At 36.2% G+C, this 19805-nt stretch overlaps 1 protein-coding gene across 16 annotated transcripts in view; it reads right to left on the reverse strand.

Annotated features, from left to right (window-relative positions):
* Window positions 1-19805, reverse strand: part of PCM1 (pericentriolar material 1) — an 89760-nt gene that overhangs the window by 42582 nt on the left and 27373 nt on the right. For 15 of the 16 annotated variants that reach the window (XM_069573309.1, XM_069573307.1, XM_069573313.1 and 12 more), the window contains 13 exons: window positions 17220-17421; window positions 15934-16107; window positions 15246-15403; window positions 14892-15124; window positions 10622-10758; window positions 10354-10483; window positions 9213-9353; window positions 8318-8508; window positions 7526-7729; window positions 5533-5752; window positions 5282-5427; window positions 4222-4412; window positions 1730-1901 (listed from right to left, as the gene is read on the reverse strand). In XM_069573309.1, the coding sequence (XP_069429410.1) occupies window positions 1730-1901; window positions 4222-4412; window positions 5282-5427; window positions 5533-5752; window positions 7526-7729; window positions 8318-8508; window positions 9213-9353; window positions 10354-10483; window positions 10622-10758; window positions 14892-15124; window positions 15246-15403; window positions 15934-16107; window positions 17220-17421 (2299 nt within the window). Of the gene's footprint in view, window positions 1-1729; window positions 1902-4221; window positions 4413-5281; window positions 5428-5532; window positions 5753-7525; window positions 7730-8317; window positions 8509-9212; window positions 9354-10353; window positions 10484-10621; window positions 10759-14891; window positions 15125-15245; window positions 15404-15933; window positions 16108-17215; window positions 17422-19805 lie in introns of those variants that run through there. The other variant, XM_069573314.1, reaches the window with a different exon arrangement.

Consider the following 19805-nt stretch of genomic DNA (forward strand, 5'->3'; position numbering starts at 1 on the left):
CTAAGAATATAATTTGGGAGACACTGATCTACAGGGAGTAACTCAAGATAAAGACTAGCAGACCTACAGTTTACATGCCAAATTCAACTTGCTGCTTGTTTTTGTATGGCCTGAGAGCTATGAATGAGCTTTATATTCTTAAAAGGTTAGGGGAAAAAAAGAGAAAAATAGCTTGTGACACATGAAAATCATATAAAATTCAAATTTCACTGATCATAGATCAAATGTTATTGGAACACAGCAATTCATATGTTTACATAACTGTTTATGAATGCTTCTATACAAAAATGGCATAGACAAATGGTTATCTCTATCTCTAGCAATATTTACTAGCTAGGCCTTTATAGGAACAGTTTTCTAATCCCAGCTCAAGACTACAATGTTTCATTTGACCTCTTTGTTATCTCCAGCCATTTAATTCAGAGAACCTGTAACAACTGAAATTTTAGCAAGAGATGAGGTCTAATTAGAAGTAGTCAAATATTTAAAACAGTAACATCCCGACCCATCCTTTACTTTTTAACTACCAATTACATATAAAATATAGTTAATACTGAAGCAGGGACCTTTTAACAGGAAGGCTAAAGCTTTGAATAAATGTCCATTGCTTGAATCATTTTTGAATGGCAACTGAGCACTAAACACAGTCTCAGGCTCTGACAATAGGATACTTTCACAGAATAAAATGAGACTTAACAGGAAAAAGTGGTTAGTACAGCTAAGAAAAGGCATCAACAAGTTCAGGGCAGTCTATCCCAGGATTCCTCAAGACAAACATGAAGTCGAATTCTAAGAATTTGTTATTAAGTAAAAAAAAAAAAAAGTTCATGATCTAAAACTATCAAAATGCTAACAGCTTGAGACATGCCCCAACCCATGACTGAAAGGAAGGTAGTGTGACATACACTTATAAAGGAACAGGAAAGACAAAATCATACAGACAGTTCTGACAGAACAAGTATTCGGCTCAACGAATCTCTAATTTTTCATCCTTTTAAAGTTTTTCTGAAGGAAATAACAATAAAAAAGTTATAATATTTTTACCAGCTGGCTATCACAATCATTTTCTGGATTAAAACAATCATAAAAAACTTATTTACCGAGCCATAAAAATGCTTAGAGAATGATTAACCTGGGCCAATAAGTCTTTCACACTGTTTGAGTCAAAATTATAACTGGGAAGAATATCACACTGAAAAATAGTAACTGTGTGAGAAACAAAGAAAACCTTGCCTATGACTAATAACATGTATCACTAAAATTTTCTTGGCAAAACTTGTTTTTACAATCTAATAGTACTCGACATTACATTTGGATGTGCCCTGGGCATATACTCTAATCAGGGGCTACGAATCAAACAAGTCATCACTTTATAAAAACCATCCTCCAGTATTAATGTTAGTTTCCAGTTCTAAACCAATGAACAGTGAACTGTTTATAATCTTAAAGAAAGATACGAAATCAAGCCCAAAGACACTCTATAGGTTAGGTCTTATCCTTTCAAACTGAATCTCACAGGACACTGATCAAAACTCTGCACTGTTCTTAAAGCAGCGTTAGCAGCAGATGCCCGAGAGACCTCTGGTAAGAAGTCAAAGCTTCATTCTCAACACTCTCAAGCCAAACAATCACAAACATCCTCCCTAATTACATTTTCAAATGACATATAATACATATAATCACCAAGTGATGCTTAAGCAAATAATGGATTATGGTTACAATAAAGTACCTTTGTTTTTCTGCTCCAATAGAAGAACTACTTTCAAAAGGTTTTGGAAAAGCCATGTATTCTGTTTTCCCCGAAGGATTCTGGGCTAACGGTTGCTGCTGTTCAGTGGGTGTAGAAATATTTTGAGAAAAATCTCCAAAATTAGAAGGAAATAAAGGGCTGAAATTCATACCTAGTAAATAAAAACAATGGGTAAGATACAGAAGCACCTTTAACCTTAAAACAAAATTGAAAGATAGTTTTAATTAAATGTACCATTCCAATCCACCAAAACAAAAAACTAATTAAAATAAACTAACAGAGTGGTTCAGTGGTAAAGAATCCACCTGCTAATGCAAGAGATGAAGGTTTGATCCCTGGGTCAGGAAGATCCCCTACAGAAGGAAATGGCAGCCCACTTCAGTATTCTTGCCGGGGAAATCCCATGGACAGAGGAGCCTGATGGGCTACAATCCACGGGGTTGCAAATGAGTTGGACACGATTTAGCAACTAAACATAACTCATTTATTTAATCACTGTTTTACAGCTCAGTCCTACTATGTTTTCAGCATTGGTGATTCAAAGATAAATATCGATCCCTACCTCCTCAAGAGTTAAAAGTTAGAAAAAATAATACATGATATTTATTAAAGTAAGCAAGACTCTACTGCAGGTGCATTAGACTCTGCTGTAGGCACGTTACGTGTGACTTCTTTCAATGCTCAAAACAATGCTGTGAAATAGGTACTCTATTTATTTTACTAGTGAGAAAATAGGCTTAGAGATCAAATGCCTAGTAAATGAAAGAGAAAGTTAGATCTCAGGTCTGCATGACTTCAAAGCTCAGGTTTTTTCCACTCTAACTGGGAAGTAAAATATAATCACATACTTTAACATACAGTGCTGCATCAGAGGTATTTGCAAAAGGGCCACTAACAACTTGGGGGAGAAGGGGAACAAGGTTTCAGGAAACTGAACTAGATGATGAAGAATGAAGAGTGTCTGAACAGAGCTGCCATGGGTAAAAGGCATATTCTATCAAAAAGGAACAGTATGTGTAATTGCCTACAATATTTGTTAAACAGCCTAGTCAAAAAACTTTTACTGCCAGTATTAACCCACACTCAAGAACTAAAAAACCTGTTCAACTGTTTAACACCATTACTTTTACAATTCCATTAAGAAAATACACTGTGATATATGAATATTTATATTTACAAAACCCTCCCAACCTTTTTTCTCTTCATATATTCTCTGGCAAACACCTTCAACTCCTCTCTCTTCATGACCCATCTAACTGATCATTCTATCTCCAGAACATCTTTAAAATTACTCCTTTAAAAAAATAAATAAATAAAATTACTCCTTTAAAAAAAAATAAAAAATAAAAATAAAAAAATAAAATAAAATTACTCCTTTTTCTTACCACTACTACCAATGCCTTAGGTCAAACCATCGTCCCCTTCCTGCTATTACTACAATAGCCTTTTGTTCACCATCTATACTCTCAGCTCGGTCCCTCCAATCTCAATCAACACCATGACTAGTGTCACCATTCTAAAATATAAATTTCATGCCATTCCTCTGCCCAAAGTCTGCCAGTGGCTCCTCTAGTAAGCAATGGAAAGTCCAAGCTTCTTTGCCCAGCACAAAGGCCTCTGCTGTGTTCCAGCACATGAACTACTCCACTCCTGCCATGGCCCAAAACACCAGCCACACTTTATGACCTCTAAATTCTCTACATGATACACTTGTTCCCCTGCTTTGCCACTCTAAGTGGTTCCACTGATCAGAAAGTCCTTTCCCTTCTAATCTCCCTGGAAAAAAGTTCCATCAGTTCTTTAGCTTTACTATCCCTTTCTAGATTTGCCGACAATCCTGTCCCAGCAAAAAGCAGGCTATTCAACCCCACCTGCACCAAGCTGACAGCACCCATGAAAAAGCACCAAGCACTTAGTGACACTTTTAGCTTCTCCACTAGACCCTTAAATCCCTTAAAGCATCAGCTTTACTCATCTTTGAATCCCAGCCACTTATATACTGTATGGCACAAGACAGGCAGAGAAAGTCTGAATAAAAGTCTGAACTAAAGAAAAGTAAATATGAGCCTGATCCAGTCACCCTTAGTCTAGAGGTATATCTCCCTACAAAGACATAAAACTCCTCTAGAAGGGTGCTGTCTTATGCACCTCTCCTCTCCTAATATCTTACACAGTACCTGATGTATAGCAGTCAGTAAACAGGTTCATTTCTTTCTCCTTGATAAACAGTTGTGGAATAATTCAAAGGTGTAAGACTAAGCAAACATTTCATAACTTATTTTATTTCATTAGCAACCATACTCAGTTTAAACATTCACTATAAAGAATTAAAGTAGAAAAGAATTTATATTTTTCTTTGCAAACATTTCCTACCATTCCAAAAGTGACTGATAAAAATTCATGTATTAGACAAACGTTATTCTCAAGGACTCTGCATTTACTTACTTTCATTTAAGTTTCTGGCCACTTACTTGGTGCAAATGATGAAAAATTAGTAAACCCCGGTAGGTTAAACAGATTTACAGGCTGAGTTGGAAAGTTGAAAGGACAAAATAAACTGGGAGAAGGAGGGTGTGACGCACCACTGCCTCCTTCCTTGCTTGCAGGTTTTTCTGGATGCTGATTTTGTTGGCGCATGAGTTCACTGAGCATTTGTTTCAACCTATAAAAGTTGAAGGAGTCAGTAGTTTAAAGGTTAGTTATATTACCATCTATGTCAAGTACATCCAGAAAGTGTGTGTGTATATATATAAAATGATTCAACAGTATGTGGAACACAGGGTTCTTTGGTGGCTCAGTGGTAAAGAATTCGCCTACCAATGCAGGAGACATGAGTTCGATCCCTACTCTGCAAAGATGCCACATGCCACAACTACTGAGCCTGTGCTCGAGAGCCTGAGAACTGCAACTACTGAAGCCTGGGTGCCCTAGAGCCCATGCTCCACAACAGGAGAAGCCACTGTAATAAGAAGCCTGTGCCAACCACAGAGTAGCCCATGTTCACTGCAACTACAGAAAAAACCCACACAGCAATGAAGATCCAACCCAGCCATAATTATATTTATTATATTTATAATATTATATTTATAATAATAAATATAACAATGTTAAATAACAGTTAATTAAAAACAAAACAAAAAACAGTATGTGGAACAAGCTGGCTGCTCCAATGTTTACTAGAACAAATATTTGCTTGTGCTGCACACTTAATAACTTAGCCCTTGGAACAAGAACTACACTTAGCACTTCTATCAGAGATAGGCATAATGACAACAGTTTCACCTAAGGTAAGTGTAAAGTTGAAAACCATAGTTATTTTAAGTCTGGTCCACAGAATTAAAAGGAAACATTAGGCAAAATCACTGCTTATAAAACTCTCCGGAATCAGAGAAGATTCAAAAATGCAATTTGGTTCAGCCCTTCTCTCCCAGAAGGTAACTGTAAAACCCTTGCTTTTACACTGCAAACCAATGCTAAAACTGAGTTTTAGCATTGAGTATACATTCTCACTACTTCTAAGGAGCAAATTACCTCTGTACATTATTCTGTTGCCACGTTAGCTGGGTATAGCACTGGTTCAACTGGTGCATTATAAGGTGCACTTGAGGGGATGCAACACTGCTGGGCATAACACTATAAGGACTCGTGAGAAGAGTTTGTAGCAGACAAGATAGAGTCTGTGGAGAGAAAAAACTTTCCGTAACAGTTACCGATGACTTGAAAAAAATGTGTACTGCTTCAAACACAAGATTAAAAAAATTTACTTGCAGAGTAAACTTTACCTGCTGGTCTTGCATTAAAGTCTGACAAATATTGACACTGAAATCAAGTTGTTTCTTTAGCTGATTAATTTGTTCTTGCCATTGTTCTTTCTCTTCTACGTAAGAGAGTTCGGACACCCAGCGAAGGTTTTCCTGACGCTGCATGCTGATATTCTGTTGTCTTGTCTTGGCTAAAGGACGATAATTTCCATCTGCTGAAAAAGGGCGATTGTTCTTCCACCTAACACAAGATTTAAAGCATTGTCATTTTATGTAATTATGTATATTTTAAATCTGGCAAAAAACCTTGATACTCTGCTTGGTCCATACGCCTGTATTCCATTTTTAAGTTCACTGGACTTAAAATGTATATAAAATAGAGTGAGAAAAATTCTGGATTTCTAGTCTTGTACAGTATCACTTTGCATTCCTTTTCAGTCTTTTTTCACTTATGTTTTACAGAGAAGAGTCCATATAATTCTGTGTTCTTCAAAATGAAAAGTTATTATGGATACTTTATCACAAGCATTTTTCCACTCTTCAAGCCTTTAAGCTTAGCCACATAACACCCCATCAAGTGCAACTACTTAAATCATCTTTTTATACATGAAATGTGTTTTGGTTATAAATAACAATGCAGTAGACATCTTTGTTGACACATCTTTTTTACTATTTATGATTTTTATTTTTGCTTAATTCCCCCAAACAAGAATGAAGATCAAAGATAATCAACCTTCCTCCTATCAAGCTGGAATCTATCTTGACAACAGTACTCTTGTGATAGAGTAAACACCCTACGTGGTGAAGTAAACACCCTATGTGGTCTTTGTCCCAGGTTCTCAGCACACAGCTCCTAACTCCTGACTATCTCCTGAGTGACGACTGCCTTCTGTTATTCATTATGCACTCCTTTTGGCAAACCCTAGTTAGCCTCATGATGAAGACTGGTCACCAGAAAAACCAACCAGATGTTGGGTTTGAACTTTCAGCATTCCCCAAACTTCCAGGGAGGCAGACTGAGCTTAATCGCCAATGACTTAATCAGTTCTGCCTGGGTAAAGAATCACCATAAAAACTCCTAAACAACGTGGTGAGGACAGCTTCTGGGTTGAACACAGTGAAGTACTAGGCAGCTGATGTGCCCAGAGAGGGCATAAAAGCTCTTTGCTCCTTCCCAACCCACCCATGCTTTACACATCTCTTTCTCTGAGTAATATCTTTCATAAGTCAGTAAATTTAAGTATTTTCCAGAGCTCTATGAGCTGTTTTAGCAAATTATGGAACATGAAAGAAGGTGTTGCTGTTGTTCAGCTGCTAAGTCACGTCCTAACTGCACACACCAGGCTTCTCTGTCCATCACTATCTCCCTGAGTTTGCTCAAACTCATGTCCATCGAGTCAGTGATGCCATCCAACCATCTCATCCTCTGTCACCCCCTTCTCCTCCCACCTTCAATCTTTCCCAGCATCAGTCTTTTCCAAGGAGTCAGGTCCTAGCATCAGATGGCCAAAGTATTGGAGCTTCAGCATCAGTCCTTCCAATGAATATTCAGGACTGATTTCCTTTAGAATTGACTGGTTCGATCTCCTTCCTGTGCAAGGGACTCGCAAGAGTCTTCCCAGCATTACAGTTCAAAAGCGTTAATTCTTTGGCACTCAGCCTTCTTTATGGTCCAACTCTCACATCCATACATGACTAATGGAAAAACCATAGCTTTGACTATACAGACCTTTGTCAGCAAAGCAAAGCTATGGAAACCCCAAAATCTGTAGCCAAGTCGGACAGAAGTGCAGGTGCTCTGAAGACTCAAGACTTTAAAGTGGCATCTGAAGTGAGGGCACTCTTCTTGGGACTGAGTCTCCTAACCTGTGGAATCTGGCCAACTCCAGGTAGTTAGTATTGGAATTATATAGTGGAACATGCACTTGGTTCAGATAACTGAAGAACTGCTTGGTGTCAGAAAGATGGGAAACTCTTTAAAATCAAGCAAAAAAATTAAAATACTGAAACTAACCTATTTTTAGTTTCCTTTACATTGTAAGAATTACGATTTGCACTGTTTGGAGGATACATATGAAAGTTATCACTGGAACTGGCATCTTGCTCCTCCTCTTCCTCCTCTTCGTCTGTCCGAACAATTCCTTCAGAAAGATAACCATCTTCATCTCCTTCTTCATCTAGGGCACACTGGGTAGAACCTCCCCAAGTTGCCATTGTTCTGGAGATTAAGAGACAAAATACAGATCATTCTGGAGATGAGCTACTTCACCTCCTACTATGAAACAAACTCTGTACCCCTCGCTAAAAAAAATTATATATATTTATATATATATACACACACACACACACGTATATAAAACTTCATTTAGGCATAATTAACTATGAGATGGCTATTACTCTCCAACTGCTATAATATAAAATGTTTACTCTGCCTTCCACAAAACAATTCTTCAAATAAATTAAACTAGTAATCATATCCCCTGGGACTCATTCCTAAAGTAAACCTCCCTCAACTTTTAACTTTTCCTTGAGTGACAGTTTTCTAGATCAAAATCCCCAAGAAAATCTCTATCAGTCTGGTCAAGTGTCTTAGTAATTTTTTAAAAAAATTTTAAAAGAGAGAAAGGTGATGCTATGAGCAGTTACAACAGAAAGTAGCTGGATTGAGTCACAAAGGTGATGCTTAACACCCAAGCCTCACTGTAATAGCAGACTTGTGCTGTGATACAGAGGGAAAATGAGGCTGCCTATCCTACAAGTGTCAAATAGGTGGCATTTTTTAAACTGATTCAAACACCTCTCTTACTTTTCTGTTCTGCTTTGCTGAGGTGTACACAGGTTCTCAGATCCATCACTTCTCAATGAAACAGCCACTGGAGATGCAGTTTCAGCCAGACCTTGCCTCCTCTGATGTTCAGCCATCAGAGCTTCCAGCTGCTTTCTTCTCTGTCGTAGCTCCTCCCTTAACATTTCATGTCTTCGCATATCTGACCATACCTGTTATTTCAAAAGTTACAGTCAAGTTACTGTAAATACTGGATTTGTTTCAGCCTTAAAGAAAAACAGGTTAATACTATTGCTAATACCAACAAAAATTTCTATCCTCACTCTATCCTTTTTACACTGAGACACCCATGAAGGTTAAAATGCTATTTTAGTAATAAATTAGAAAAAATTAGGCAACCATTAATTCTTAATGAATACAGTCAGGAGACGCGAAAGACACGGGTTCCATCTCTGGGTCAGTAAGATCCCCTGGGGGAGGAAATGGCAACCCACTCCATTCATGTCTGGGAAATCCATGGACAGAGGAGCCTGGGCCGCAGTCCATGTGGCTGCAAAAGAGTCAGACATGACTAAGCAACTGAACACATAGTAACTTCATCAACTGAGAGAAAGTTGCTATGTTTTCCATAAATCACAGATAAATAAAATGCCAAAGGACAAGTTTTTCTAACTGAAGTGAATACTACTTACTGTAACTATTCCTTACATACAAGTCTGCCAAATATTTGTTAATAAAGGGCAAGACTTAAGATACTAAGAAGTACCTCAACTTAATTACTTTTTGGAAAAAATTATTTCTTCCCACAACTTAAAGGCACATAATAAGCTACATTTAAAAACATGTTTCATGGATATTCAGTTTTCTTCCTTAAGACATGACTTAAGACCCAGGAACAAAGTGCAATATACAATACCTCATTATCTACCACTGAAGAATCATGAGGCTCAAAACCAGATTTGCTTGTACTGGCTTCATTTTCATTAACGGTTGGGGACGAAGTAACAGCTGGCATATGTGTTTTTGTAGGACAATTACCCACACTAGCAGCTGACAGCTAAAAAAGAATTAATAAAAACTACTATAAAGAATTGAAGTAATTATGTTAATTTCTCATAAAAGCAATTATTTCATTTCTCTAGGGTTTGGTACCATATTTAGTTTGTTATTGCCACACCTCAATTGCCACCATTATTCATAGAAAACCCAACATAAGAAAAAAAGATGAAAATGCAGGCTATAGATGATCAGTATTATTAACCCTCCAGAACAACAGGACATGAGGGATAAAACATTACTGTGGAAAATGTCATATACTCAACCCAACTCTAGCATATATTCCTCTGGTATTTAGATTGGGAACAAGAAAAAAGACTTAGACAAAGAATAAAAGATAAATATCTAGAAAACAAAGTAATATTAGAAATATCACTTGATACATTTCCTTTTCTTTGAAAACAAAACCTGACTCATAAACAAAGCTATTCCTAACAATAAAGTGTAGGAAAAACCTCAAAAAGAATGGATCATTCCCTCCCATATTAACCCTACTCCTGATTATGTGACATGGACAAAGATTGTACATTCTCTGCTCAATCTCAAACACCCATGCGTGGGGTACTATTTAATAAGCATATATACATGTAATATTCAAACTACAAATAAAGTATTTTAATTTCCCAAAAAACTCACGGTAGCTTAACAGCTTTACCATGTAATTTTAGACCAGTAAGAAATGGAAATGCTTCTCCCTTAACTGCAAAGTTCAACCCAAAATATCTCAATATAATAAACAGTTATGAATACACATGTTCTGAATCACTAGCCAGGCAGCCCAACAAGTGAAAGAATGTAAATAATCAGAGTTAATTCCTACGTGCTATCTTTCACAGTATAAAGGTACATCCCTAACCCATTTCATTTGTCCCTCCATTTCTTTAATCATAAAAGATTTACAAATCTATTGTATTAGTACTAGAAAAGACAAGGAGTACTTTCAATTGACATTAAGGCTTTAAACATGTTTCTTCAGACAAACAAAGAAATTTCCTAATTACCTGTAGGTTAGGACATGCCTTTTGCAATTCTTGAATTTTCTCTTGAATCTCAATCAGTTTCTTTCTTTCTTCCTGCAATTGTTTGAGTTCTCTCTGTTGCTGCTGTAGTTTAGCCTCATAAAATTTCTCTCTATAATTAAATTGACATTATATTTGTGGACTCCAGTAAATCTGATAACAGCATTAAACACGATGCAGTCGAGTGCCTATGGAGACTTTCTAACAAGCACTCAATTTCTATGACATGAAAGTCAGAAGCTTAACATACCTTGCCTTTTCATTTACTCCAGCATCTTTCTGTGTTTTATTGGCATTTCCTCTAGTGTTATTTGCATTTTGTTTGGTGTCTTCTGCTGGGAAGAAATCCTCCACAGAAGTAACTCCTTGATTGGCTGCATCATCATCCTAAAATAGCATCATTATATTAAAATCACCTTGATATGTAAAAACATTATCCAAGTCATACCTTAGTAAATATGACTCAGTTGTAAAATTCACATAAAATTGAAAGCAGTAGGGAAAGCATATGATTTTTAGAGAATAATGAAGTTCATCTTCTACCAATGACAGGAAATAAAGTACTAAAACTAAAATAGTACATTAATAATTTGAGCTGCCAATTACCCAGTAATGGCAAACACTAGTTTGTCTTTTCCTTCCTTGACCAGACTGTGAACTATCAAAAAACAGCTTATATGAAAAAGATAAAAACTGCATCACTGAAGCTGGGAACTCTTGATATGAGATCATTTTTCTTCAGATATATAACTTTTATATCAACAGTTTAATAATTTATGTCTAGTATCATTTGCTCAGTTAGTTTTCCATTTCCTCACTTTGGTATTTAGTTTGTGAAACAAGTACCAATGGCTCCCAACAGAAAAGCTAATGAGAATGTACCGTCTCAAATGTGTCACTGGAAAAACAACAAAAAATTACTTATCTTCCTAACAGTAGGTCCGTATCTGCTGTCAAAATCAATGTACTTATTAAACTGTTAAGACTGGAGGTCATCTGTCACATTTTCTTAAAAATATTTAATACTGTACACTTTATACATGCTTTTTCTGCAGGTATCAACTGAAACTTAAACTGCTGGATATAGAATTCTAGTAAAATCTTAAAGAGTTAAAGCTGACTAGATTGCAAACCTATCTAATCCATTTTAAGCTTCTAGATATGGTGTTACTCTGGTCTTCTCATAGATCTAAAAGCTAAGCTAATATATTACTAAAATGGTAAGCTTAAAAAGAACTGAGTTGCAACCCAAGGATACCAAAGATGGATCATGAGGCATTTTCACACAATAAGAAGCGGAAAAACCAAAGTATGAGGAAAAAAACACCCTTAAGTTTCAGACTGTTATGTGAGGGTGTCTGAACACTTAATATAAACTCCAACACTAAAAGTAACTGACTACAGAATTACTGATGTAAGGCATGTTGTATCACAAGAGATTGGTTCAAGATGGCGGAGCAGAAGGACGAGCGCTCATCTTCTGAGAGAGCACCAAAATCGCTACTAGCTGTTGAACCACCATCAACAGGTGGACACTGGAACCCACCAAAAAAAGATACTCCACATACAAGGACAAAGGAGGAGCCGCAATGAGATAGTAGGAGGGCTGCAATCATAATAAAATCAAATCCTATACCCAGCAGGTAGGCAACCCACAAATTGCAGAACAATACTACCAAAGAAGTTCTTGCAGTATTGTCAAGGTTCCAAGCCACCCACCAGTCTCCCCAGCCTGGGGATCCGGCAAAGGGACTGGAAATCCCCAGGGAATCTGACTTTGAAGGCCAGGGGGGTTTGATTACAGAACTTCCACAGGACAGGAAACAGAGACTCTACTCTTGGAGGGCACTAACACATTGTTTCACAAACTAAAATACATCAGATGGATGTGTGGAGACTTAAAAGACATCATAAGGTTTTACAGAACATATAAGCTGTCTCACTTAATCTAATCAGGAATAACGATAGTTTTATACAATCATGGTAACTGTATAACTGTTTCGAACTTCTCCTGAGTCCCTTGGGAAAAAAGGATATAAGTAAAGGCACAAGCAAAAGAAAACTACCCATAATAAATAAATAAAACTTATCAATCTTAAACATACAAAAATTTGGGGAGTTTTGGATCATTTTTTAAAAAGTTCTCAGGACAAGGGCCCTTAATCCTTTGGGGTTGCTGTTTCTTTTTTTTTCATACATGTCATTTCCCTAAAACAAAAGAGCTCCAATCAACATAAACCTGAAGTTAAGCTGACTCATCTATAAGCCGACAAATTATTCACCATTTCTGATCTATTATTCCCAAGCTGGAATCAGGATTGCTGGGAGAAATAACAACAAGGTCAGATATGCAGATGATACCACTCTAATGGCAGAAAGTGAAGAGACACTGAAGAGCCTCTTGATGAGAATGAAACAGGAGAGTGAAAAACCAGTCTTGAAACTCAACATTAAAAAAACTAAGATCATGGCACCTGGTCCCATCACTTCATGGCAAACAGAAAGGAAAAAAGTAGAAACAGTGACAGACTTTGTCTTCTTGGGCTCCAAAATCACCACAGATGGTGACTGCAGCCACAAAATGAAAAGATGCTTGCTCCTTGGAAGGAAGACATGACAAACTTAGCATATTAAAAAGCAGAGACATCATTTTGCCAACAAAGATCCATATAGTCAAAGCTATTGTTTTTCCATTAGTCATGTACACATGTGAGAGTTGGACCATAAAGAAGGCTGAGCACTGAAGAACTGATGACTTCAAATTGTGGTGCTAGAGAAGACTCTTGACAATCCTTTGGCCTGCAAGAAGATCCAATCAGTCAATCCTAAAGGAAATCAACCTTGAATATTCACTGGAAGGACTGATGCTGAAGCTGAAACTCCAGTACTTTGGTCATCTAATACAAAGACCTGGCTCACTGGAAATGATCCTTATGTTGGGAAAGACTGAAGGTTAAAAAAGAAGGCAGCTGCAGAGGATGAGGTGGTTAGACAGAATCACCAACTCAACAGACAGGAATTTGAACAAACTTCAGGAGATAATAAAGGATAGGGTAGTCTGGTGCATTGTAGTCCATGGGACTGCAAAGTCAGACACGATTTAGCAACAGAACAACAACGTATATGTATAAATAAACATATAGGGTATTATTTATATTTCATAATTATATATCTATGTAATTACATAGACAGGTTTATATACACTGATATGAAGTTGGAGAAACCTGGCATGCTACAGTTGTGGGGTCACAAAGATCCGGACATGACTTAGTGACTGAAAAACAACATACTGATATGAAGAAATCTCTGACATGTGTAGTAGGAAAAAAAGCAAGTTGTAAAATAATACAATCTATATAAACACAAAGAAATAAAAAACAAAACTTTTATGTAATTTTTGTTTACAACTGCAAACTGATTTAAATGCACAGCAATCTCTGTGAAGGAGAATGGGATTATGAAGGTTCAGAAGGAGTTTACAAGTAATGTTTCCTTTATTTTAAAATAAAGTACACAGTCATCTTTCACTTGAGTAATTCAAAATAAGCATTTCAAAAGAGGGTGTAAATAATACTTAAAATTTTTTATTTGCCAAAAAAAATTTTTATATACCTTTATTAGTGTGGTTATATATATTTCACTTTTTCGACATAACATAAGCTAAGCAAACCTAAATGAAAACAAATCACTAATTTTACCAGAAGATTTCTGGATTTCAAAAATCATATAAATTTGAATACTTTAGAAACACTCTTAAGGATACTTCTATACAGTGATTATGTTGCTGAGAAAACAACAGAAATATATATGTAACAGATGAAAAGGACTGATTTTAAAAAGTTTAGTCATTTTTAAAAAGGTTTAGAGCTAGTCATAACTTTGGACCATAACAGTCCATAAATACACTGTCTAGAAGTGTATTAATAATTATGTAATTTTATGTTCACATATACAAATGGCTTTTTTAAAATTTACAGCTAATAGGTCCAACTTTACTTCTTTGGCCTTACTGAATAAAATTCAGACAACATATGGTTTTTCTACATCAAGTGAGTTAAGATCTCAGCCAGAAGTCTCAACTCTGGCTCTGACAATAGTACAACTGTGGTTAATTAACATTTCTAATCTGTATGCATATCCACCTAATTGAGATGCTACTGAGTTCTACATGATACACAATTAGAATCTCTGGCAGGAAGACAAACTTGTTTTTGTAATAAAGTTATACTGGTACACAGCTATGCTCATTTGTTTACTGTCTATTGCTGCTTTTGTGCTGGACAGAAACTGTATGGCCCACAATGCCTAAAATATTTACTAATTCACCCTTAGGAAAAGTTTGCTGATCTGTGGTAATACGGCATGCAAAGTGCTAAGCACATAAACCACTATGCAGTTAGAATTCAATAAACATATACTAGTATACTTATACCCACATAATTATCAAACATATACACACATTTTACCTTATAAGACTATACATTTTTTGATAGATTAAAAAAAAAAAAGGCAGTATTTACCTGCACCATGGCAACAAGGTTCTGTAAGTGTCTAAGTTTCAGTTTTGCAGCCATAAGCTTCTGGATCTTATGTTCAAATTCAGCATCTTCAGGGGTCTCAATGATCAGGCTGCTGCTGTGACTAGACACTGAAGCTCCGCTGAGGGCCTCATCTTCTGCTTCCTCCTCCTCCTCCTCATCGTGACCTTGTGCAACAGGCATCTCCTGTTCTCCTTCTCTATTGTATCGACAATCTGCTGAAAATATGTATCACTGAAATGCAGTAACTTAATGAACTTAATTAAGAGCTCTAAAGAAAGAAAATCCACTTCCCAAGAATATGGTACAAGTATCTTTGAATAGAGTCAATCATACCTGAAGAAGGAGGCACGTTTAGAGCCCTTATGTTGGCAGCAGACCTGTTGTTAATTTCACAGTTAGAATTAACTGCTCGCCCATCTCTATTGTTAGAAACACACTGTGCATTAGAATTACTATTGACTTCGTTCCAGGTGGCAGCTACTTGTGGATTTCTGAAAGGAAGGAAAACAGCCTCAAGTTACTTAAAGTAAAAAGACATATGTAATATTAAAAAATCAAAGTTTTAGAACTACTAATAAAAATAATTCCAAACTATGAACATCATTGGCTATTTCCCCATTTAATTTCATCTTTTAAATAAATGGCTCCTGCATTTCACTGGCTTCAGCTATTCAAAAATTTAAGAAGAAAAATATCTAAAAAAATCAAAATTACAACAAAGAAAATTAAAATTACACCAAAAAATAAAGACACAGGAAAATGAGAAGTTATATACTTCTTATAATTCACTTACATTTGATGTAACAAACAGCAAATTTACTAAACTTCTGTACTCAATACATCCCTACTTGCTTTTCTTTACAGGACAAGTTAAGATTACACTGACCAAACAACAGACTTACAGGAGAAAAGCTTAAGTAAAATGCAAACAGTAAGCACCCTACTGAGGGTTTTCTGTTCCATATTAAAAGTACTATTAGAATGAGTATGTTAGAAAAACAAACTTGCAAAAAGTTCTCACCGAATGTTAGTAACAGGTTCAGAGTTTTCGTGCTCAGAATCATATTCTGACTCTTCAGTTTCTTCTTCTTTTGTGTTTTCATTCACAGCATCTGTCATCATATCTGATGTTTGCTCATAATAATGAACTAATTCTCTTAGTTCATTCAACCTCTTTCGAACTTCATTTAACTTCCTGATAAACAACAAATATATACAAATTAACACCCATTTTAGTAAAATAAAGCATACACTATTTCCATACAGTAGCAGCCAGCACATACAAATGTTAAACTCAGTCAAATACCCAGGGTATGAGACTGCAATGAATTTAATTTCAAGTACAGGTTATTCAAAATCTCATCACCTTATATCTGAACGTTACAGACAAAAGTACAAGAAATTCTCCTTAAAGTGCTCACTTTAAACAGGTACAAATGTTAACAGCTTAAACCTTAATATCAAAGATATTCCTAGGTTTCTTAATAAGTATCAAGAATGTGAAGTACTATTTCATTTAAATAGTACCTCTCAGGCAAATCCGACATATAGGGATTACTGAGCATTTACCAAATTCTCAATTTGTCTACAATATATAGAGCTCTATAAAGTATGTCACATTTTAACAAAAATAATTAGGTTGTTGAGTTTTTACTGAATTCCAGGAATAATGCCAATAATTTTTAATACTTAAAACACTTTTATCATCAAATATATTATGCCAGACGAAGAAAGAGGCTTAGTGAGAGTGCTATTGGTCCATAGTCACACAGCCTTGTGAAATATAACTTCAAGGCTCTCTGACTCTACAGTCTGGGCTAAAATACATAGATCTTTTAACTGCAGTTCCTTTACTTGTAAAATAGGAATATATTATGTACTGCCATGCTCATTCAGTCTTGTCTGACTCTTAGTGACACTATGGACTATAGCCCACCAGGCTCCTCTGTCCATGGAATTTTCCAGGCAAGAATACTGGAGCAGGTTGCCATGCCCTCTTTCAGGAGATCTTCCCAACCCAGGGATCAAACTGGCATCTCTTGCATGTCCTGCACTGGCAGGTAGATTCTCTACCACTGTGCCACCGGGGAAGACCCCAGGAATACATTAGCTCACAGAAATTACATTTCTCGAGGATAACTCAAAAACGCATGTATAATACACACACACTTACTTTTCCACTACATCACTTAAGAATGTTTATCATATTAAATTCAGTTTTTCCAGAATTTTCAACAAAAACCCCCCAAATTTGACCCTATGATCCAATTATAATCTATGTAAACAATGTGTGTATAAACGATTTACTGGAGTTTTTCAGTTGGATTTAGGTGGCCTTCACTTTCATTCTGATTCTGAGAAACTAGAGGAGCAGCAGGATAAGGAACAGATGGCGTGAGGTTATTGGATTCTCCATTGACCACTGGTGTTAAGACTACAGGAGCAGAGGGAGCTGTGGTTGTGCTTCTCTGATCCACACTCCTTTGTGGAGAGGCTGAAGAAGGCACAACTATCAAAAAAAAAAAAAAAAAAAAAAGCCAGGTAACATACATAAATATAGCATCAAACAACACATTCACAGTTTGCTTGGATAGAGAAAAATGAAAACTAAAAGTCATTAACATCTTAAATTCTGCAGCTTTAAAATGTGAAACTTAAGCATATAACATCCAGGCTACTTGTTTATTAACAAGTCCCTCAACCAACCAGAGTTAAAACAGAAAGGAAAGAAGAGCAGGAAGACAAGATGGAAATCACCAAGAACTATGATATTCTACCTTGAAAAAGTAACGAGAGTGCTTCTCTGATCAATTTGGTTCTGGGTTAAGTTAAACACAGCCACTGTGTATGATGTACAGCCTACGAGCTACAAATTTATGGGGCAGCCCTAGCTGATCAGGTCCCTGAGAATGTTCCACTCCAGAGGGATTCTATCTGGTCTCCAAGATGGAACTCTTCTTGTTCCAAAAGATAAAGCAAAATTGTTAAAGTGACTGCAGTACATTACACCATGAAATGCAATAAAATTTTCTAGTTGGTTGATGGCTAATCCTCTGCAGTTCTTGAACTACGTCTCCAAGATGGAACTCTTCTTGTTCCAAAAGATAAAGCAAAATTGTTAAAGTGACTGCAGTACATTACACCATGAAATGCAATAAAATTTTCTAGTTGGTTGATGGCTAATCCTCTGCAGTTCTTGAACTACATTTTAATTACTCTTCTGTCCACACAGATCAGACAAAGATATCTTATGCTTTCAAGCACAATGAATGAAGACTAAGAACCTTCATGCTTCTCTCCTACCACTCTAAGTTATAATCATCTATCTTTCTCACAATGACAACCATCATTTGTTGCTCACATTACCACCTACTACAGCTGGTTTCCAATAGTCTTTTCTTTCTATTCCTTGACTGTTCTACCTTTTGCTGCTGCTTTCACGCTTTTTCCCAGAGAAAAATATGATTTTTTAGTCTCAGTAGACAGAGTGCTCTTTTCTTTATATGTGTAAAACTGACCACAAGGGTCTGAGTACAACTTCCGAAAAACTTAAAAGACGTTTTTCTTGGTTATGATCATCAGTTCAGGAAGAATAAGCACTGGGATTAGATTATACTCTGGAGGAGTGGGAGGAGTAGCTGAAGTCGGGGGAAAGAAAGGAGTATGTTTCAGGGCAGAAATAGTACACTTCTTCGAGGGTGGCAGAGAATTAAGTTGGAGAACAAGGAACAGGGATCCAGAGATGTTTTCTATCCCTCGTCTTTCCTTTAATAAGACAGCAGCTGAAATGTTAGAGAATAATGACCAGTGGGGTTGATCCTGCCAATTCCAATTTCCAACGCTATAGCTCCTACTTATCAACTGTTTGAGGAAGAGGCAGCGACCAGATTTGGAGGATGAGGTTAAATGAGGACAAGTAACTAGATCTCAATTAGACAAAGGCAAGTAAAACATGAGGTCGGAAAAGACAGTTTCTATAGTATAACTGAGATGACCATTGGTTTCTTATATAACTAACTAGTCGTAAATCAATATAAATAACTAGTACAATCAGCCCTCCATATCCAAGAGATCTGCAGATTTAACAAAAAGCAGACAGAAAATATTCAGGAAAAAAAAAACAAACATGGATCTGCAGCATGCTAGTTAACTGTTTACACAGCATTGACATTGTATTATGTGTTTTAAGTAACCCAGAGATGATTTCAAATGGACTGGACGAGGTGCTTAGATTATATGTAAATTCTATGCCATTTTAGATAAAGGACTTAAGCACCCTCACATTTTGTTATCTGTAGAGGGTATGCGTGGGAGTACTGGTACCAATCCCCATGGATACTAACAAATGGTTGTATAATTATTTAACTAGTATAACTAGGCTAACTGTATGCCTTTTCTACTCCTGCCTGAGATGACTATTGCTATATTTCAAAAAATGAGGTGTTTGGAACTTTCTGCACTAAGTTATTTTTTCATATCTTGTTTTTTTCATATAAATACTTCCTAAATCTGTTTTATAATTTTAAAATAAATGTACTAATCTGGTTCAGTTTTTAAGGAAAAATTTTGGATATGCTAAAAAGTGCAGCATTACTGTGTCCAAGTATCTAAGTGCTTTGATCCTTTTCCCTTTCTAAAATGCTACCAATTTTTAAGCCCAAATTAATCTTTTTTTCTGAATTTTAGAGAACATATCTACCATCTATTTGGCTCTACATTACATTGCTTTACTACTCAAAAATGTTTCACATGCAAGTGCTATTTCACCACAAAAATCTTAATTTTCTTGAGTAACTATGCATTCATTCATTCAGAAAATATTTACAAAGTAATTACTACACGTTGACATATATACTTATGTATCCTATACTTAAGACTGCTGAGCCAGATTTA

Source organism: Ovis canadensis, chromosome 26, assembly GCF_042477335.2.
Source record: "Ovis canadensis isolate MfBH-ARS-UI-01 breed Bighorn chromosome 26, ARS-UI_OviCan_v2, whole genome shotgun sequence".
NCBI classification, from domain to species: Eukaryota; Metazoa; Chordata; class Mammalia; order Artiodactyla; family Bovidae; genus Ovis; species Ovis canadensis.